A 21,312-nucleotide genomic window follows, 5' to 3' on the forward strand; every position below is an offset into this window, starting at 1 on the left:
CAAACTCTTCTTACACATACATGTGGTGCATCCTGTGACTCCCACCTCTAATAATTTGTCAGGGCATTCATTCAAAATATATGGTTAGCATTGTATGTACTACTTTAGGTTCAGGCACAAGAAACAGACCTAGAGACTGAGCAAAGAGAAATAACAAGTCTTAAAGAAAGGTAAAAAGTGCTCAAAACAAAGGCTGGTATTTAATGAAGGTAATGAATGTTGAAAAGAAGCAACATTGTGGCTGGTATAATAATGTGATAAGTTTTACTTAAGTTTGATTTTATTATCATTAACTACATTTTTGACAGCCATTTAAGTATGGCACTCAAATAAAGTGAAGTTTACAAACTACAGACTGATATAGTTATGTAGTTATGTACTGCTAACATTCTTTATCTTTTAAGTTGGCTGACACCTTTGCAAGAACTAGTTTCACAAATTAATGAAAAGTTTGGGGAGTTTTTTAGAATGATGGGCTGTGCAGGAGAAGTTGCTCTTTCAACAGAACAGGTTTGTGTGCTTTGCTGTTATTTTTTAAGGGTGTGCAGGACTGGTTAAATAGAGAATAATACATGGTGCGCATAGATATGGAATTTCTCTTCGAGTTGAACACAAGAAGAGAAATTCCATATCTACAAGCAAACATGTCTTATTTTGTTTATCATATAAACACAATAGCCCTTTACTGGGAAGAAAAGCTGACTTCATTAATGAATGAAAATAAATGAATCAACAATCCTTGAATAAAAATCATAGAGTGCGTTGGCGCTGACTCTTAAGATGAAAAAATGTGTCAGATCATGATTACAAAAACAACAATGGTTGTAATTTTCAATTTACAAAATTCTCATTTATTGACTTTGTCCTTACCAACAGAAGAAGTCTTTCAGGTAAACAGCCAAAATCAGCCAGTGGCAAATCTTCCAGTTGTCAATTTTCATTCTCAGCCAAGAGAAATGCTAACACCATAGCCACTGAATATGCAACTTTCAGTTTTTCTTCTAGTATATTGATTTTCTTCCCCTTCTAGGAAAGTTTGAACCTCATTGTCTGTCAGTGACATGGGTTTTTTAGTCTTTGTGTTTTAGTGTTAGTGTTGAGCTGCCATAATTTGAGAAAGCTCCAAAAGACAACTTGTACTGAGAATCGTGAAGGCTTTGCTTTTCATTCATCAACCTGAGAGAGTGGTGCCAGAAGGGAGTGATGTGTAAGCAGCTGATTGGCTATATTGACACACATGAAAAAATATGATATTTTTTCATGTGTTGTTACGGCTTTTCTCAGGGCCGGAAATCCTTGTTTAACACCACAGTTTATGTAATGATTATTAATGCTTCTCATCTCTTTTGTTTATGTGACAGGGTGAAAACAACTTTGATAAATATGGTATCCAGATTAAGGTGAAATTCCGTGCAAAGGACAGTCTCCATGTTCTGACTCCATTCCATCAGAGTGGTGGAGAGAGAAGTGTATCAACCATGTTATATTTAATGGCCCTACAAGAACTTACTAAATGTCCCTTCAGGGTGGTGGATGAAATAAACCAGGTATCAGATATAAATGGTGTCCATCAAAATAATTAGTGCAAAAACACAGTTGATCCTTGTGTACAGAGAGGTCTGTATCAGCTGGTCAGCAACCTGAACAATTATTTTATTTTTAAATCACACTCATGTTTTCAAGTGACCATTAGCAATTTTCCAAACTTTGTGCCAAGGATGCACTACATAACTGATTTGAATCAAATAAATCAGCATTAATGAGCACTGCATGTTAATTTTTAGGCCCTTTTAATGTTGCATGCCTTCAGATGGTTATAAAAGATGATCTTATTTTTTAGGGCATGGATCCTAACAATGAGAGGAGAGTTTTTGAACTTGTGGTTGAGACAGCTTGTCGACCTTATACCTCTCAGTATTTCTTAATAACTCCCAAGGTATGGAAAAAAACACCTTATGAGAAAATTGACATGCAGGATAAAAACCTACTTCTTATATATGTACACTGTATTTGTTCGCTACCCTCTACATACATGTACATCCACAGGGTACATTTTAACAAAACTTACTAATACACATATCCACAACTGGTACCAGTAGAGTGATTCAGTAGCATAATTTTGTAGTCAGTACTTCTCTGGAAAGTTTAATTTTTCATCTAACTGTAAACTCTCTTTCTTTTTCAGCTACTTCCAGACTTGACATACAAAGAAAAGATGACTATCCTCTGTGTTTTCAATGGTCACTATATGGTGCCACATACTGATTGGAATATTGGGAAATTTATTCAAAGGAAAAAGGCACTACAAAGTCAAACCTAGATATCATTGTTTTGGGTTTGATGTAGGGCCACTGAAGATACATCATTCTGCTGTTGACTCTTCAGAGAATTGATATTCACAGCTTGGAATTATTTGTTTTTGTTATTATGAAAGAATAATTGATGCCAAAATCAGAGATGGTTAAAGGTTACAAAATTGTATTGGGTAATGAACCTGCCATAAAGTGTGAGTGGTTATGCAGAAATTCTCTTTTCCTTTATTTGCATATAAATACACATTTTGTGTTGTCATTCTTAATGTTAGTTTGGCTGTCCTGTTTTCCACAGAAAGGAATTTGGTATATTCTGGTGCATTGCTGCTGTAAAGGAGTCAGCAAATGTATCTTACAGCCTTAGTTACTCACTTTGCTATGAGGTGCAAATTAAATAGTACCTATGAATAAAGTGTTGGAAATTTAAAACAGTTTTGCTGTTCCAAGTTGGGATTTGTACATGGGATTGTTTGTACTTGCACTAATTTCTCTTTTTTCCTGCTAGTGATAGTGTTACAGTACTGTAGATGCCTACAGTGTCCTTTGAAAACTGAACTGAACACCGTCATGGTTCTTTCATTGGGATTAGTGGTTATGATTTGTCTCTAGTCTTAGTTTGTCTAAGGTTTATGGACAATACTTTTTTGATAGCAGATTGAGATGTGGACTCAAAAGAAATACAGTGTGTTAAATGGTTTATTCACTTTTCTTGAGGCCTTGATAAAATACAAACAGCAATTCTTGATTAACTAACAAGATTAAAGATACAAATAAGTACAAAAGATTAAGTCTGTCCCATGTCATACACCGCTGCCTGATCCTCTTGACTACATATGCCAATGGATATGATTAATTATACTTAACTTTTTTTTTTTAGTTTGTATTTCTAATACTTTTTCCACATTTTTTTAAAAAACCGGTAGGACCTTGAAGAACTAGTATGTTTTCTTTATGCTGGACAATTAACCCCACTCAATTTTGCAACAAGAACTTTCCTTAATGTAGTTGTAAGCTGTTCTAATTCTTGCACCTGCTTGCACAGTTCTGCATTACTTTTCTCAAGTTCCTCCTCTTGTTGGAACAGATCTTGTTCTTTCTGCCTTCTGGCAGCACGAGCATGTTTTGAAGCAATGTTATTCTTTAATCGTCTCACTGTTTGTTTGTCAAGAGTACTGGAAATGCTCATAAATTCATCATAATCGCTCTCCTTGTCTAAATTCTCATATTTTACTTTCTTAGATGGTGGTTTACAAACATCAGCAGAATTAACTCTCTTTCTTTTCTGATTAGATTGAACATGAGCACTGCTTTCTAGACTAACTGTACACACACCACCTTCACTTGGCAAACTAACATTGTGTGCATGTCCAAGATCATCAGAAAGAGAAAAAATGTCAGCAATGTCCACAGTCACAGTTGAAATATTTTCAGAGCTACTGGCCACATTCTCAACCGACGTTGGAGAAGCTACAGGCACAATGCTAACAGAAGACTGTAACAGCTCTTGAGTGAGAAGAGTCAGTGCATCTGATGTTTGGATGACTGTGATTTCTTCTGCGGCTGCATCAGCCATTTTTTCTCCGTTAGAATCAGAGGTAAGTTGATGAGTATACAATAGAAGACTTTTGCAATCCTCTTCCAGAGACACAACATCTACTACACTCTCAGGGGAGAGTGCCATGTCAGTCAAGTCTCCAGCAGATGAGAAGACCTCAGAATCACTACCTAGTGAGACAGCATCAATTGCATCACTACCAGGGGAAGCCACATCTGAGTACTCAGTAGTTCCAGCAGTCTCCATCCTCACTACATCTGACTGGCAGATGTCTGAAGTGGAGACTGGCAATGTATGCTCCACTCCGAACCCTAGATCCATTGTGTCAAGATGTGGGAGATCTGGAAACAGGTCGTCGATATCAAGGTATTGCTCGAAGAAAGGATTGTCCATACCGCCTGGTGACTCACAAAAGTCCAATAAACTTTCTATTGGATATTTTGCTGTTTCTGATGGTTTGGCGTTCAACTCGTCAAGGAGCTCGAGGGCAATGAACTCGTTATCTTCAGCATCAATCTGATGTAAGCTTCCAGTGTCCTCCAATGTTTCCAATTTATCTAGAAACGAAAACAGAAAACATTAAGAATTGTTTGACACGAATGAGATAGTAAATTAACTTTACAGCTGCGATTAAGTTTTGCTTTCAAGAGGAGTTACGACTTGACTGATGGACAGAGGTATACCGGCAACAAAGAAATTTACAGCTAAACTTCAATACTTTATCTTTGTTCGAGACTTTTCAGAAGAAATCACTGCCTTTCAAAATAAACCTGTTCAAACCTTACCATTTTGTTGGTCATCAAACAGGCCGCATGAATTCCGAGTCCAGGGTTTGTTTCCATTGTTTTCGTGTGTTTCCATTTTCGTTTCCTTCTCGCCGATGTATCGATTTTTTTCCTCTACTTCGATCGAGCCGCTTTCCATGCGGTCGATTTTTTCGAGGTAAGGATCCTTCGGAATGTACCATGACGAAGATTTCTGGGACAGCGAACTTACTAAGCATTTTGGCGTTGGAAATAGAGATTCGTTAACAGTCGAAACTGCCGTTGTGTGGCTTAAGCCTGAACTTTGTAGAGAATGTTTTCGAGCGCCGACTCGTCTAAAAGCGGCGCCAACGCTGTCGATCTAACGCAGACCAAACTCAACGAAGACGTAAAATTTCCTCGACGTACCTCACGAGGAAAAACAAAATTGAAGATAAAATTTGTGAAGTTGTTGCACTCTTTATTCAGATGGTGGTGCAATAGTTGTGCTATAATTCTTCACTTACGTCAACATGAACCAATCACAGGCCGCGTAACTTTAGTTTGTGATGTCATTTTTGACCAATCATGTGTTGATTTTATCAACAAGGAAACCAAATAAATTATTTATTTTATTCGACTCGGCCGTTCAAACCGTTTGTACTCGTCCAAACAGAAGGTGAATAGACCAATATTTACGCCACAGATTCAAGAGGAAGGATAATTCAAGAAATGCAACTAATGTTCATTTTAGTCATTGTTATGAAGTGAGTCTTCAGATGTTTCTTCGCTTTGCGAACAATCAGGCCTTTTTGAAACTTGTACATTAGAAATTAATCTAAAATAGGAATTTGTTTGGTTACCTGATTTTCTTCTTTTTTTTTTCTTTATTTTATTTATTTATTTGGTCTTTGCATGGCGAAAATAAATGTTGTTGAGAAAACCTTTCGTAATGGTGCAACTTTCTATACTCTTTGGACCAAGAGCAATGTGACGTGAAGGATATGATAACTCACTTATAATTTGTTGTCGAAGTGTGTTTCGCCGTAATTTTTTGTTCCTTAAGTTTAAAAATGGTTGAGTCTTACGAATTTGAAGGTGAGTTTATAACTGGGCTGATTTTGTAGAAATGTGTGGGAAAAAGCTCTGGGTGCTTAGGATCTAGATTGAATGTCCTTCAACTCTGGACAACAAAAACATTCGTCAGCCGTAAGATAGCTTCGCAATGTCCTCTCCAAAGACACCATTCATTCAGTGTTTCCGACTCTCGTAAAATAATCAATCGCAGCTTCTGTTTCCTCGATGCCTTCTTCGCTTGGAGAATAACTGGAAGGGTTATAAGCCACTCATATTTGTGAAATAAAGACCTACAAATGTAAATGTAAAATTTGCACATAATATGCGCTGCTAAGCAGCATTTGCAATTGAGATGAGTGTTTTATTTCCACACCACAAACGTCACATTCAACCGCTGATAATCCTTTTGAGCCGACGGTTTTACGGCCGCTAAAGCGCGAAAAAGGGAACTTCAAATCTAATTTCCTCGTAAATAACAAGAAGTGAACGAAAATGACTACCGATAATTTATCTTACTCCTCTAAAGCTAACTAGAAATGAGTGCCGATAAAATGACAATTTTAAGACTTCATTTCCTCATTAAGAATACATGCAACAGAATAAGATTTGACTGATGATTAATGAGACCTCTTACTTCCTGCTCGTCCCAGTCCATTCCCGTTCAGACACAAGAATACTGTAAGGGTGGGCGAACTTAGGACGAAATCACAAGCTTCTGTAGCTAATCCATCCAGACTAGAATACACCCTTTTATCATTACTTTATCTGTGTTCACTTCTATTTTGTCAGAAAAAGTAAATATGCCTCTTTTTAGTTTTGCACCAGGGCTCCTAGCTCCACTAAGTAATTCCCTCTCCATTGCGTGATTGGGATGGTAATGATTGCCTAAAGGTGTAGTCTGACACCTGGCATCTGACAGCTGCCGTTGTGTTTTGTTCCGGATGAACCAGAATCACATACAACTTAGGAGCAAACATACATCCCAACAAGCCACACGAGCTCACAAGTGTAGTTACACAAGTCACGATGGTTACACTTTGGCTTTCTAGGCCTGCAAAGTCCACTGGGAAGTAAGCTATGGTGGAAAGAAGGAGAATGTACATTGCAAAACCGATATACCTCGCTTCGTTGAAGTTTTCAGGTAACTTTCTCACTTTGAAAGCATAAATGGTGCAGATAGCAGATATCAAAACGAGGTAGCCGTTGATTGCGATATGCAAGCTGAAGCCCAAAGAAGAACTGTGTGGGCGACAAGTCAGAAAAATGTACTCGCCTCGTTGTATAACTCGTGTCATAAAGGGAGCGTCCAGAAAAAGCCAAAAAGTCAACAGAAAAAATACAACCGAGTTCAACAAAAAAACCAAGGTGGCTTGAACTTTTATCGTCAGAATGTACTGCTTCATTCGTTTGCCGATGAAATCATCACGGAAAGCACTTAGAATACGAAGAGTTTTAATCATGAGTGTCGCAACACACGTACCGAGCGCACTGTAGTTCAAGCAGTAAGCTAAACGGCAAGTTAGAGTAGTAGGTTGCATGATACTTAGGAACGTTTGAGCGAAGAACATGGTGATGGACAACAATAAGATTGCGCTTAGTTCACGGCTTGAAGCTTTCACGAGCGGTGTCTCTCGATGTCTCAATAGAACAAGGGACGAAAATATCGTAATTAGCACACCGAAAACTATAAAACCAGTGACTAGGTAACCTGTAGTGTCTGTCAGTTGGATGTTAACTATCGGTAGATCTTCGCATTCTGTACGATTTTCATTTGACCTCTGACCCGCAGGACATTCTGTGCAATTTCTAGACCCAGAGTCTGGATTAACAGAGCCCAGAGGGCATCTTGCACATTCCCAGCAGCATGCAGTTGTAACAGACTGCACAGTGCCTGGAGGACATATCACGGAACAAGCTGATGTGGGTGGAACACTGGCATTTGAAGACTTCCTACTCCATTTGATCTTATCGACTTCAAGCTGAAGTCTTACTCTGGAACTTCTATTCCAAGATCCGATGATTTTTTTGACATTTTGTGTCACCCCTCCCTCTTCGTGTCTATGAAAGTTAATAACTCCATAGGATGAGGTCACGGGGTCCCCTGACTCATCAAATAGAAATTTTCCCATAATGCCATTAAAAGAAACGTTCCTCAAGTACTGATCAACATCCAGCGGCCTCACTGATGGATGAATTTGAGGACATCTCCCCTCTGGGAGTAGACCATGAGGTTCCCTGCATAAATACATCATGTGGAGAGCATGCGCAACCGCATAAACTGCCTCGATTACATAAGGTAGAAAAGTGTCGTAAAGCTTTTGAACTACATTTTGAGTCAGAGTCGCATTCTCTCCACACGCACGGAGTTCAAGCGATTTTTTTAAGGAGCAATTGAACTCTTTCGTCCAAACTTTTTCCCACCATTGAGACGTACGTTTCCTAATCATGTCCTTCGGAGTAATTGTTGCCAAATAAGATTTGAATTCTTCATTGTGATGATAAAATGGCTGAATGCCCAAGGCCCCATCCAGGACACTGAATAGTGGTTGAATGTGGTTTGGTTGTTCTGATGCGAGGGCGTCACTTAAAATCCAGGTGCGATCGAGTAAATTCTGGTTCTCCACTTAGTGAATGAAAGTTCGTCCATAGCCGCCAAACAACCAAAGAACAACCACTCTGACATTTGAGCGCCTCTTTAGTTTGCTGACTATGACTTTAATTTTGTTCATGTAGTTTAAACGAGGAATGTATTCAGAGAGAGCTAAGCAAAATGACTTCCTCATGAAGGACTCCTTTTCAAGTGCCCACACTCCATATCTGCCATACGAATCATCAACAGCTACTGTGGCAATGTAACTCCAATCAAAGTATTCAAACAGATCCGCCATTGCACTTGCCTGCTGCTTGTCCGATGGCACTGTTCTATAAAAGTTTTTGTAGAACGGCGAGCTTAGTTCTTCACTCGTAGCAGCATAACTGACAGCTGGTATACCGGCAACTTTAAGCAAGCTTCCAACTAGGACGGAGCTGCCGGAGTCAGCTGGCCCAATCAGAGAAACAATTGGACTCGAAGAATGCGTCGCTGTTTTATTCCTTGCAAGTGCCCTGATGGCTTCCTGTGAGCATGCGTAGTGCGAGTCGCTACCTTTCACAAACTGATAAGTGGATTTCATTGCAAGTGCAGCACTCTCACAGTAGTCATGTATGTCATAGCCCAGTGTTATGTTTGGAAGCAAACTCGAGTCGTTGTTTATCTTTTCTATGGCGAATATCATTGCCTGAGCGTGACCTAATCCAGGGGCATTAAAATCACCGCAGTCCTCATTGTCAGTGCCTTTGTAATGAAGGAAAAACAAGCCACCAAGGGTTACGTTGCTAGTTTCGAAACCTGGTATGCTTGTGCTAGTAGTGTGTTGCAACTGTTCCGAAATTGAATGGGATAAAGACAATAAGATACAGCTAAGTAAAAAAAGTGACGATATCATGTTCTCCAAATGGCAATCCATGGATAACTATCTCTGGCAGGAATTGGATAAATAGAGCATCTTATCTCTATAGGTTAACACGTTTTGGATATCTTCAAAGATCTTCAAAACAGATGCCTGAAAAGAAATTAAGGTGAGCGCGTGAGATGAAAAGAAATGAGTAGACGTATTTTTACGCATAGCATAAATTTACCATAAATTTACAGTTCATGAATTCATGGAGTAAACGGTTTTAGGATGGTAATGAAAGTGAAAATCAACACGAATCACTGACTTTATAAATTGCCAACATTCTCGACGTTGTCTACAGTGTTGAGAGTTTGAAGTTCATGTAAGAGCGAAGAGGTGTAACCACAATTACATATATATTTTGGTAGAAAAAAGCTTTAAAGATGTTATGAGAACATGTTAACTGTAATGTAAACAACTTTATGTCTTATAAAAAGGGATTGTTTGGGTTCATAAGTCAGTTGCGCTGGCTCAAGCAAGGAAGCATTGTTTCTCCGGCTCTCATTTATTTTTGCTAATGGCTTGGGTCCTTCTGAGCAAAAAGATTATTTGCTTATTCGCCCGAACTTCTGACTGAATGCATCAAGGTCCACCTTAATTTATATTTTTTAGTGACCAATCTTATCAAACTTTCCGGTTTTAAGCGAAGTACTTTTATAATGTGACAAGCGACAATAATGTGACAATAAAGCTTGGATGGACCCAAAGTTAATCAAACTACGAAGGGAGTAAGGTCAGCGCGATTATTGACTCAGTTACGACACATTTAGTAAATCTCAGGGCGAAAAGATGAACTAAATGATTTGCAGAAGATATTTAGAGATAACACCCGAAACCTTTCCGTTGAGTGTCCCGGCCGTATGCGAGCTGTTCTAGACATAAGCTTCAATTTACGTTTTTGAAAAAGGCTTAAACGACTGTGAATTTAGTGAAGATGCATCCCCACCAACTTTTCGGCTCAGCTCAAAGCAGAGGTGTAATATTTCCTCATTTGATTACACTGAAAAGAAAAGGATTCTGCTTCGTGCGTAGTTGAAAGAACAGCAATGAATACAGTTCTTGGCACGATCGACGTAACGGAACCGAGGTAGACAGCAAACAGAGAAGAAATTAACAAAACTGATGCATTCATGACGATTGAAAGTTCAATATGATGAGATTTTTCTAGCCGGTAAAAAAAAGCACTTACAACTCCATAACTTCTCCATTCGATTTCTTTTTCTGTGAGCTGATATGCCTAAGAACATGTATTTTCAATGATGTTTACTGAGCGAGAATGTTCTATAACTGAATGCAAAAGGGTAGAAGTAAAAATTTACTCGACTTTACAAATTGTCTCGAAATTAAACAAACTTTACCTCGAAATGTAGTCCTTTTCAACGTTATATTTAGGTATAGGACATGTTGTCGTCTTAATAAAGAGAGGAAAAAAAGGATGTAATGACTAATCGGTTACGTACCGACCACAAACTTCTGTTACGAGCAGAAATCTCTCACTGAGCCACGCACAATGTAGTAAAACGCTGAGTCATCTGCACCTTACCTCTGCTTGTGTCTTGTCTCCAGTTTTTCAGTTTACCATCGCCCTGGCTTACGGCTTGTTGTTATTTTCATTTTTTTTTCTAAGAATAATTAAAAAATTTTCGCACCTCAAACGAAATTAATTTGAGGGCAGAAACACTCATGAAAAGATTTCGCACGTTCTCCTGATAATTGTTTGACCATAAGGGTCCATAAGGTGTTAGATCACGAAAAAAATTAAAACAGAGTATGATTTCAAAGCAGATTATTATCATTCCAAAATTATATCTTTGAGTACCTTTTTTTTGACGTGGAGCTTCTATTGATAAAACTGTCATCAATAAATTGATTTAGACACTAACTGTCAACATTAATTCCAGAAAACTCAATTTAGGCCTGTATTTTAACGTTCATGATTAAGATAAGAGAAAAGCCATTAACGTAAACAAAAGCATCGCGAATTGCTTTTGTTAGTTTTCTTTGTAATTATTCAACGAAAGAATCAATATCAAACAGTAACCTAAAGGAATCAATTTCTTGTTCGTGGACGGATCTAACTCAGAATCCACGTTAGACCTGAACATCTGGACAATTGTATTTTACAATCCTTTCTGTATCAGACGAATGGTACTGAACAATGACGACAATTTCATCAGTTCTTTGTAGTGGCGTCCAAAATCCACGAGCATGAAAATAAAAACACAAAAATATAATGTTGCAAGGAAGAACCGACCATCAAGCACCAAAATTGAAAATTGATTCGTCAATCTGATGCTTTTACTTTTTCCTTGAGGCCTGGTAGAAAGGTTGATAGCACCCGCTCAAAGAGAGTCGAATCAGGATTGTAGGAATGAATATATTATAATTGGAAAATGACAGCGGTAGTTTCAGTGAAAGACCAGTGAAACGAAAATGAATTACATTGTATTTATTTAAAGGCGCGCAGCTCTTTCGTCTCGAAACATTTGGATGCTTAGTTACAGCAGTGAATCCAGGCTCTATAACTATTATTGGCTCAGAATAGGAAAAGAGGTAACTTTCTAAACAAACAAAGTGCGGTGCCGTGTCGGTGGGGGTGATACAAGATAAATTGGTTTTATGCCCTGAGTCGATAGATGCAAATTGGCCTGCATAAGGAGTTTCTGAAACTGAGGTTTCGAAGGATAGCGAAGGTAAATAAAGAAAATAACCTCGTTTTGAGGTTTGTAGAAACACGTTATGAAATGGACACTGATACATATTTTTTTAATTTGTGTGTGTCCTGGTACACGATATTTTCCTATAAATTGTTACAGAATCGTCATGATAAAATACTTTTTTTTGTATGTTATTGTGTTTACGTATAGATTATTCAGACATAGATCATTTGAGGCGCAGGGGTTTGATCAGACAGACGGTGAAAAATTTTTGAGCATACATGTGTTGCTAGTCACTTCAGATAACTGTTGGCAAATGATTAAATGCGTGCTATCAGTGACATGGGTTTAAAGATTGTGAGTGGAATCACTGCTACTTTCCTGGAGCTTCACGCCGCTGTTTTCGGCATGTCATCAGAATGATTATCATCACCGTTATCATTATTGTTATTGTATTTCTCATGTCATATGAATATTTGCATTTTTCTTGTATTATGCGGTGTACTTCGTATGCATCACTTTTTTGTATTATTCTGGTATGTATCATGAAAATGTTTTCATTCGCCTGAGAGAATTAAATCTTTTATCTAATAAACCGATATAAGTTTCTTTCAAATCAAGACAAACTTCTTATAAAGGGGTCATTGTAGATAATATATAAAGAGCATACTAAGTTATGATGATTTTATACGACTCTTTGACATCTTTTGACTATGTAAACAATTTTTTTGAGTTGCATCATCTTGTTCGACCAATCATTTTGGATCAGTACTTCGTGAGGGTTAACATCGAACTTCTATTTTTGAGGCCCCGCCCCCACCCCACTTTGATAGCAATCACGGCCTGTCATCAGTGGTCGTTTTGATTGCTCGATAACCCGAATCACAGAAAGCTTAGCGATCAAACTAGAAGAAGGCTGATCTCATGGCGACTGATTATTTCGCTAGCTCAATATTCAATTTTCTCTTTAAATAGGTCCACTGACTGGTTATAGGGTGCCTCTCATGCCATCAAGGAACCATGAACAATCGGTGCTGTCGAGTTGCTGGTTAGCATCTTCTTGAGAACGTCTCCCATCGATGCTCCGCGCAAAACATCGGCGAAAAACAGCTGTTCAATAACTGTGGGCTCAATTTTCCTCAGAGATGACAACATGAGCAATAGCTTGCCAAAGCGAGTGGGTTGACTGGAGTATTGGGTTCTGATGTACTGCTCCAGAGAACTCTGGGAGGTATCTTGGAGGATCTCAATCTGCTGGGGCTGTGTAATTGGTGAACCGTCTAAGGAGACATTGGGTAAAAATTGCTTAATAAGCTCACGAGTCATAATGAGTGATTTGAGAAGAGAATCTTAAAACGGTTACTTAAATTGCCACACTAATACATGAGGTCTTTTTTCATCATAGTTCGTTATCCAGTAGAATCTTCGCTGCTGCCTACAGCAGTAAAAAAAAGGGCTCGTAAGAAGAGTTCCAATGGTGAGATGAGGAAACTTTCGTTTGTTGCTTAGTTGTGTCAACGTTTTACATCAATGTACCCTAGGAATGCAATGCAATGTAGTCCAAGGAAACTATATCAACCAAATGAAGAAAAATTTAAACTTCCTCACCCGTTCTGAACAAGACGATGCACTTTATGTGAAAATGTTCTGTCAGATCCATTCCAAGCGAGCGGACTTTCTCCATCTGGTCCTGAAACAAGCGGGCATGCTCCATCCGCTTAAGGATATTCTCCATGGACACTTGCCTGGCCTGCATGTTCGCTGTGGCGTACAACTGCTGCATATACAGGTGAATTGGACTGCGGGCACTCTCTAGTACGTACAGGTCGCTCCACGCCATTTTAAGCAGCGTGATTTGATCGCTCTCTACCAGGTTATTAAATGTTGGCAGCTTTCGTGCCCAGTCCACCACAGAGAAGAGCACATGGGCGGCTAACTCATAAACGACTTCAGAAGTTCCCTGTGGTTGTGGGAACATTCCCATGTGAATATTCCCCGGATTGGACAGCGCAGGTTGAAGGAATGTAAATGGTAAAAGCCCCGGTGCGTAAAGCCCATTGGGATCTCCAAAATACGGGAAGGAGAAACCAGGAAAAGCGGGTAGCTTGGTTGTTTGTACTGCTGCACAAATGAACAAATTACATTTACTAATTTAGGGTTTGTATCTGGCTAAAAAGAAATTCGTAACCCATAAGAATTTGAGAGGTAAAATTTCTGTCGCTGATTCGTTTGTGGTAACTCGGATGTTCTCATGAAGGTCAAAAGCTGAGGGAAATTAAATTCAAGTAACAAGAGATCCTTCTAACAATTATCTGCCAATGACTGCTATCTGATTGGTTGACAGGTTTTGATGACACGACGAAAATTGATCGGGTCAAAGCGAGGTCATGGTGCTGTTAAATGCTTTGGATCAAGAGGTTATTGTACAAAAAATTGAATCAGTTGTACTAATTGAAAGCAGTGCCTTAAAACTATGCGATGGAAGAATTAAAAAAAAAAAAAAAAACTCATTTAATACTACCAAAAGAAAATCTATTTGTAACTATATTTGGACATTCAAGTGATTATTGATGCAAACGAAACAAAACTGTTGATGATCCATGGAAATATGAATAGGCTGTTTTTGTTATTATTCTTTAACTTTTAAATTGAATACAAAAAGTTTGGAGTTCGATTCATTGTTTAAAAGAATAAACAGTTCAGAGATTTGAAATTTCACAAAAACCTTCGAGATTTTGTTTTGGGTTAGTATTAGTTAGTATGATAGTCAATTAGTAATTAACAATGGAAAGCTCCGTCAAACGTAAAGCAAACTCGGAAAAAAAAAAAGAAAGAAATTACAAACAGATTACAGATCTGAGAAACCAAGCATCGAAAGCCTTTTTTTTAAACAAAGAATATTATGTTAAACACAAAGATTATGAATATGAATATCAAAAACATACGGTTACCTTCTTTCTTCATCCCAGTGCTGAGGCACTTTTGAAATCGGCAAGATGGACAGCGACTTCGATTGTCTCTATCCACTGTACAGTTGTTATTTCCACGGCAAGTGTATGATGTACTGTTTCGGACAGTGCGCTTGAAAAAACTTTTACAACCTTCGCATGTGCTGACTCCATAATGTTTCCCGGTCGACTTGTCTCCACAAACAGCGCAGTCCAGTTTATCTGCTTCTGTTTTTATTTTTGAAAGTTCTGTTATGGTGTTGGTGTCAGTACATGCGGTCATTTTGTGATGAATTTCGGATTCAAATGACTTGCAGTTTTCAGTTCAAATAAACATGCATTGAGGTTTGGTTGAAAGCCGAGTCGTTTCAGTAGCAGCCACAGCTGTATTCAATTTGTCTTGATTATTAATTCAACAATGGCCCGGTCAAGCCACAAGCTCGACTCATGTCAAATATTTATTGTAAAAAGGTCGTTTAGGTTGTGCAATGAAAGGAAAACCTTTTTCACTACCTGCTATTCTACCTGTAACCCCTTTTAGCGTTTTTAACTATGTGAATAGGTTTTCTCGCCTGGAACTTAGAGAACCGTAAACGCCAATTTCACAAATTATCTATCTCTTAAGGATATATTTCCAGTGTAAAACTGAATACATTCTGTTCGCGAATAGTCTGTTTGCAGTGGAGGCAACTTAAAACAAACTTCGGAAGGACTTAGACTTAACTAAAACATTCATTCATGTGCGAATAGGGGAGTTGAATATCGTTATACTTAAATATTTTAACACGCTAAGCAACGCCGAAAATTGAAATCACATGGCATAATGACTTTTGGCCAAACAAAGATATGAATAGGTGATTCAAAAGGCAAAATACTTCTTGAAGAAACCATAGAGAGGGTGACTCTATTTTTAAGGGACTGGACTAGAAATAAAATGCTACATGAATGAACGTTTCTGTAAACTACCCCAGTAAGATTGTAAATGTTTTACTGGTAGAGAGGCCGACCTTTGTGATCAGAGGGCAATTTGTGTGGCAAACTTTCAACAATCCTTTCTTGGGCGTGTCTGTGGGTTCCTACCCTACGATTTAGTGTCATATCACAACGATGACAGGATCATGGCTAAACTGAAGCGAATCAAATATTGTAGAGCGGTTCTGTAAGACTGAGATCTTTTTGCTGTTTATCACATCTTCAAAATGTATTCAAAATCGGCCTGAGGGCACAATATTGTTCGCTGTCCTAAGTTCGTTTCCAAGAAATTCCTTTGTGTTCTGCTCCGGTTTACCAAGTATAAAATACATTTTTGGCGCAAACATGCACGTCAGCAAACCATACGAGGTCACAAGAGCTATGGTGCATGATACCGCAGCCACGTACCACCCCCCTAAGGAAGTTTGTATAGGAAAGAATGCAATCTACGAAAGAAGAAGAACATAAGTCGCAAAGTCAGTATAACGAGCGTCGTTGAAGTTCTCTGGAAGGGTGCGAGCTTTAAAAGCGTAGAAGGCACAAACACGAGATTACAAAGATCGAATATGTCAGCATAGAAAGTTCCAATGAAAGTCCAATAATTCCTTGTTAAGGACTGCAAGTAATTATAACAAATTCTTTCGTAGAAGGAGAATCAACTTCTGCCAAAATTATCGCCATAAGAACTTCAGCCAGGGTTAACAAAAATAGCGACATAACCTGGCCACTTGTTCTCAGACATATCTTTTTCAAACAGTTTGCAGCAGAAGTAAATGGAAAAGCTTTGATTGGTTTCATTGTCTTTACCAACAGAATGGACACACTTAGTGACAATGCCAGCTAACGTTAGATAAATGGCAAAACGAATCCAGATACAATGCTGGACAGCGAAATAAAACTGAATTGACGATTAGCAGCTTTTGCAACCGGAGTATGGCGATGGCGGATAAAAAAAAGAGCTGTGAACTGCCCGTTTCAGTCTTTCGACTGCAGTTTTTAGCCTTCTTTCGTAGTTAGTCGGTGTTATGTATTCCACTTGTCCAATGCAGAACGTCTGACGTTGAATAGATAGACACCATACAGTCCGTAAGAATGTTCCATTGCTATCAATACCACGTAGTTCCAACGGAAATATTCGATAAGATCCGCCATAGCCCTTGCTTGAAAACCATTCACTAGAACTGTTCGTAAGAACTTTTTATAGAAAGACCAGCTGAGTTCGGCACTTCTTGCTGACGGGCTTATAGCCGGAATGTTCACAACTCGGAGCAATCAAGCTACTTGCAATGAGTCTCGGGAGCCATAAGGTCTGATTAATCAAGAAAGGAAGGCCTTTAATATTTCCTCATAAAAAAAATTAATTATTGGTCTAAGTCAATGCCACGAGATCACCAAACACTCACTAATGCTATTTCTGCTTCGAAAAAACTATTTCCTGCAGAGTGACAGAGCATTTAAAGAAAAAGTGAAGAATGGTTCGAAAATTAAAATGGAATACCGTGTATGTCCTTATAGTTATTCGATCTAAAATGATGTGAAAGCGGGACACTTCACCGGGTTAAGAGTCCATTCATTTTAATCATCCGTTTCTCAGTTTTGCTGCTTCTGCGTGTTCTCTATTTCAATATCTATTCTACTAATGGAATAACTTTCACAAACAAGTTTCAGTCAGGCTCACATATTAAAGGCTGCCAAATGACAAGGTCAGAGGAACTTTAAAATCTTTATTCAAGTATTATTAAAAAAAAAACGAAAAACAAGGGAGACACTGCTAAGTGTCGAGTGTTTTAAACAAAGCATACGCACTGAAGTAATAAAAGATACAGGCCGGGAATACATAAAAGTTTGATACTTTATTAATATACATCATGGGATCAAATCCTTGTATTTGCCTCTTCACAGCATCAAATAAATTCATTTTTTCCACCCATCAGGAAAAACCTTATTCGAATGGATGTTCATTACTCATCTATAAATCAAATTCCCTCAGTATGTATCTTAATGAGTGTTTTCAATTTTATCCTTTTCAGATGAGCAGCCTCGTATCTGACATTGGCGGTCAGTTGGGTCTGTTTGTGGCAATGTCTGTTCTGACAGCAACTGAATCTTTGGAGTTTTGTATCACGTTACTTATGATTCTCTTCAACAAACAAAAGACCAAGATTCGTGGTTGTTTGCCTAATTGCTGTCAGCTCGTGCGCGTGCTATCCATTAACACTGATGTACTCTGTTGTTCTTTAAGCAAATTGGAAATGATTGGTTGGTTGTTATATGTTACATAAAAAATAAACGGGATAAGTGAACTGTAATCAGGGTGTTACATCGGATGAGTCCTGTTCTAATAGTTAAACTAGATTCTCTGAAGTTTCACTTAACGTAGCATCCAGCAAATAGAAATGTCATATTTTGGCGCTCCCAGGTAAAACTGCACATTTCCTCGCGAATTATTGATTCTTGATTCATGTCTTTTATTCTTCTTTGATGAAACGTGAATCAACAAAAGACAACCTTTACGGAGCCCAGTTAGTGCCATCTCGTATTTCTCATCAACTTCAACTTTCCTGCACGACTTCAAATATCCTGATTGACTTCAACTTTGCTGCACGACTTTAATTTTCTGGCACGACATTAATTTTCCGGTACGATTTTTCTGGCACCAATTTTTTCATGGCACGACCTCCAACTTTTTCCACCAGAACACTCAACTCAAGAATCAACGCGGCGGATCACCGCCGGCCGATCGTAATTTACCTACTGTAACACTGTCGGAAAGTTAACATCGTGCCGGAAAGTTAAAGTCGTGCTGGATAGTTGAAGTCGTGCCGGAAAGTTGAAGTCGTGCGAAAAAGTTAAAGTCGAGAAGGAAAGTTGAAATCGTGCCGGAAAGTTGAAGTCGTTCCGGGAAAAACTGAGGAGATGAAAAATAAAGTTGAATTGATGAAAAAAAAGTTGATGAGAAATACGAGATAGCACCAACTGGGCTCCGTAAACCTTAATTTTCTGCATGCGTCACGTAGCGCTTAAGACCCTGCTTACATTACATAAATATGTACATCGACTATTGCTCTGATTTCTTTTTACACAAAAACATGTAGATGGCTCAGTGCAGCTTCTGCGTCTTTTCCAATTTTCTCTCTGAGTTTCAAATTGATCCCTGGTGGAACTTGATTGGCCCGTGAAAGTAATAGAAAAACTTTGGGGAAAAAAAAACACTCATTTGCGACCTAATAATATCTATGGACCACGTTCCCTAAAAGAAATGATTTTTGCGACAAATACGGAAGCGAGAATTCATATCTACTTTAAATGTTAATAAATCTCATTTTCGTATCGTCTTGACTTTTTGTGAGTCTGAACAACTCAGACTGACTCTTTCCCTTTGAATGTATTGTGCAGAAAAAGTTTCCTTTTTTATGTTTTAGTGAATCGAAATGTTAAACGCAAAGAAATTTGATGTTTCACATCAGGAGGTCTCACGGATCCCGAACTTATCCTATGTTTTCTACAACTACAAAGTTTCCTCAAAAGTGTTCTGACAGCTATGCGAAACTCACTAAGTTGGAAGTACAGTAAGGCTGGATTAATTGTGGAATTTAAAAAAACCATTGTCCAAGTAAAGGGGTATACTGTCAGAAGCATCGGATAACGATGAAGATTCTCGACGTCATCGTTCATGATTATTTTAAGAGCCACAGTGTAAAAACAGAACGGTAAATAACATATTATCATGAAAAATAAAATAAAAAATATAGTTTTGGCAGATTTTCGGAACCGAGCATCTGCAATGGCTGTTTGATGGATGTGTTGATCATGCAGCTGTACAACTTGATGACGTATCCTTAGATGATGCAATCGGCAGGTACGATACAGTTTTTGGTATATGAAGATATTTGAAACCAAACAAACTAAAACCGCTGGAGAAGCCATCTTGTAAAACAGTATATCGTGCAACCTTAACGTAGAAGCAGCCGCAATTGAGGACAACCAGATGACAACAAGAATGCAAATCACTCGTTTGGTGGTAACTAATTCACAATATCGTAGATGAAGCGTTAGAGCCAGGTACTTCTCTACGCTGATCGCTGTTATTGTTAGTAATGAAATGATTGTGAGGGAAACAGATAAAACCTGAAGCAACGCCATCCATGCTCCTTCGTAATGAACAAGTCCTGAAAATAAGAGAAATCCCTGAGGTTGTGAAAGCACACCAATTCCCAGGTCGGACAGGGCCAAGCTGAACACCATCACGTTGGTCACAGTTTGTAGGCTGGGAGTTTTCCATATCGCCGCTAAGATCATAACGTTACCAGTTGTACTAGTGAACGTTAGGGTCAGAATTAAGATGGCGTTAACCAACTTTAAAATCTTTAAAATCTCCATTTCGTAGTCGAAATCACGATAACAGAAGTGAACAAGATTTCAGTCAAAATAAAATGAATAGTTTTTACCAGAAGGTACCTTAATTTAAAGTTTTAAACGAACAAAAGCTCCTATAACGTTATATTTGAAGCAGCGGTTATTGAAACCGTTCGAGTAGTCATTATTATGTTTGCTGGGTGTGATTTTCTTTTCTCTCATGATACACATTTATTTATCAGCTTTAAGCGTCCGACAGTTAGAAAATTAAAATTTCTCTCTTTTTTAATAAAGCTGAAACAGTGATTATAACAACTGATGTCGGACCAATCGTTACCTCGATAACCTTTGAAAACAAAAAGATTTGTCAGAAAAGGGATGAGAGAGAGGTTTTGGCCACCTCTAAGTTGTAGTTCAAGCTATGCTTTGGGCCCTTGAATCAATGAATAAAGAGACCAAAGGGTGGCTGCTGTAAGCTCAAAGTGGTTTTCTAAGTCCAACATGGTATAATTCTCTTCGGGAAGTGTTGAAATTGAGAACGCAGTTTAAAATTAACAAAAATCTCAAAGACATCTCCAGTACAAATCTTTTCTTGAAAGAAATGGGGCACCCGCAATTTTTTTTCGTATTACGCTATCAGCTTAAGAATAATGCACAACTATGAGCCGATATAGATGCGCACATATACGCATTGTACTTATTTCCTGTTGATATTTCCATAAAGACATCGAGTATAATCCATGACTTTCAGATTATTTCCTGCCGTCAAAAGTTATTGCATGCTGGCAATTGAAGCGACAATTCTCCCCTTCAAGACAAACAGCCATGGAAAACAACTGTGTAAATAAATAAAATTAGTTAGCTTTAAGAAGAACATATCTGACCAACGCTAGCTTATTTGACAAACTAAACAAACGAACGCAACTTGATCTCACGAAATAAAATATATAATCTATATCTTCAACCTTCATAAAAACTAACTTATTTCCGGACACCCTATTTCAAAAGAAATGTTCCAATTAAAACCACTCTTAAGTAACGTGCTACTTATTGGTGCTACATAAAAAGTTTTCATCCTTATTATTATTTGCCAAATGGTGCAGCAAACTACTTTTGAGTCATATGTACCGGAGGTACATTAGATTATAGGAAAAAGCGGGAGCTGATTAGACAACAGATAAATCATTACGATCGCGTG

General features: G+C 38.2%; 4 protein-coding genes across 6 annotated transcripts in view; 1 reads left to right on the forward strand and 3 right to left on the reverse strand.

The window, feature by feature from the left end:
- Positions 1–2,741, forward strand: part of LOC113682282 (structural maintenance of chromosomes protein 5) — a 13,498-nt gene extending 10,757 nt beyond the window's left edge. For 2 of the 3 annotated variants that reach the window (XM_027199435.2, XM_089203025.1), the window contains 5 exons: positions 109–170; positions 405–510; positions 1,362–1,547; positions 1,841–1,936; positions 2,186–2,741. In XM_027199435.2, coding sequence (XP_027055236.2) covers positions 109–170; positions 405–510; positions 1,362–1,547; positions 1,841–1,936; positions 2,186–2,320 — 585 coding nt within the window. In that variant the 3' untranslated portion in view covers positions 2,321–2,741. Of the gene's footprint in view, positions 1–108; positions 210–404; positions 511–1,361; positions 1,548–1,840; positions 1,937–2,185 lie in introns of all 3 variants that reach the window. The other variant, XR_016185640.1, reaches the window with a different exon arrangement.
- A 249-nt stretch (positions 2,742–2,990) lies between these two features.
- On the reverse strand, positions 2,991–5,066 carry LOC113682280 (uncharacterized). Its single transcript, XM_027199434.2, has 2 exons — positions 4,653–5,066; positions 2,991–4,424 (listed from the first exon to the last, which is right to left on the reverse strand). The coding sequence occupies exons 1-2, from the start codon at positions 4,789–4,791 to the stop codon at positions 3,262–3,264; spliced, it is 1,302 nt and encodes a 433-aa protein (XP_027055235.2). The 5' UTR covers positions 4,792–5,066; the 3' UTR covers positions 2,991–3,261.
- Positions 5,067–6,392: 1,326 nt separating this feature from the next.
- Positions 6,393–10,772, reverse strand: LOC113682279 (extracellular calcium-sensing receptor). Its single transcript, XM_027199433.2, is given in 2 exon segments — positions 6,393–9,289; positions 10,642–10,772. A coding segment is annotated over 1 exon segment (2,667 nt). The 5' UTR covers positions 9,194–9,289; positions 10,642–10,772; the 3' UTR covers positions 6,393–6,526.
- Positions 10,773–11,930: 1,158 nt separating this feature from the next.
- LOC113682277 (nuclear receptor subfamily 2 group F member 1-A) lies at positions 11,931–15,202 on the reverse strand. The gene is made up of 3 exons (XM_027199431.2): positions 14,790–15,202; positions 13,447–13,959; positions 11,931–13,118 (listed from the first exon to the last, which is right to left on the reverse strand). Exons 1-3 carry the CDS (start codon positions 15,067–15,069, stop codon positions 12,841–12,843), a joined length of 1,071 nt encoding a protein of 356 aa, XP_027055232.1. The 5' UTR covers positions 15,070–15,202; the 3' UTR covers positions 11,931–12,840.
- Between the last annotated feature and the right edge of the window lie 6,110 nt (positions 15,203–21,312).

Source organism: Pocillopora damicornis, chromosome 4 (genome assembly GCF_964200805.1).
Source record: "Pocillopora damicornis chromosome 4, jaPocDami1.2, whole genome shotgun sequence".
NCBI lineage: Eukaryota > Metazoa > Cnidaria > Anthozoa > Scleractinia > Pocilloporidae > Pocillopora > Pocillopora damicornis.

Bases quoted from the DNA above. Each gene is read 5' to 3' on its own strand.
- LOC113682277 (XM_027199431.2), bottom strand. From the start codon at position 15,069: ATGACCGCATGTACTGACACCAACACCATAACAGAACTTTCAAAAATA. The intron at 13,960-14,789 runs GTAACCGTATGT...TCATTTGTGCAG, and splicing joins CACTGGGATGAAGAAAGAAG to CAGTACAAACAACCAAGCTA. The intron at 13,119-13,446 runs GTGAGGAAGTTT...ATGTCTCCTTAG, and splicing joins CATCGTCTTGTTCAGAACGG to ACGGTTCACCAATTACACAG.
- LOC113682280 (XM_027199434.2), bottom strand. From the start codon at position 4,791: ATGGAAAGCGGCTCGATCGAAGTAGAGGAAAAAAATCGATACATCGGC. The intron at 4,425-4,652 runs GTAAGGTTTGAA...TTTCGTTTCTAG, and splicing joins GTTTGATGACCAACAAAATG to ATAAATTGGAAACATTGGAG.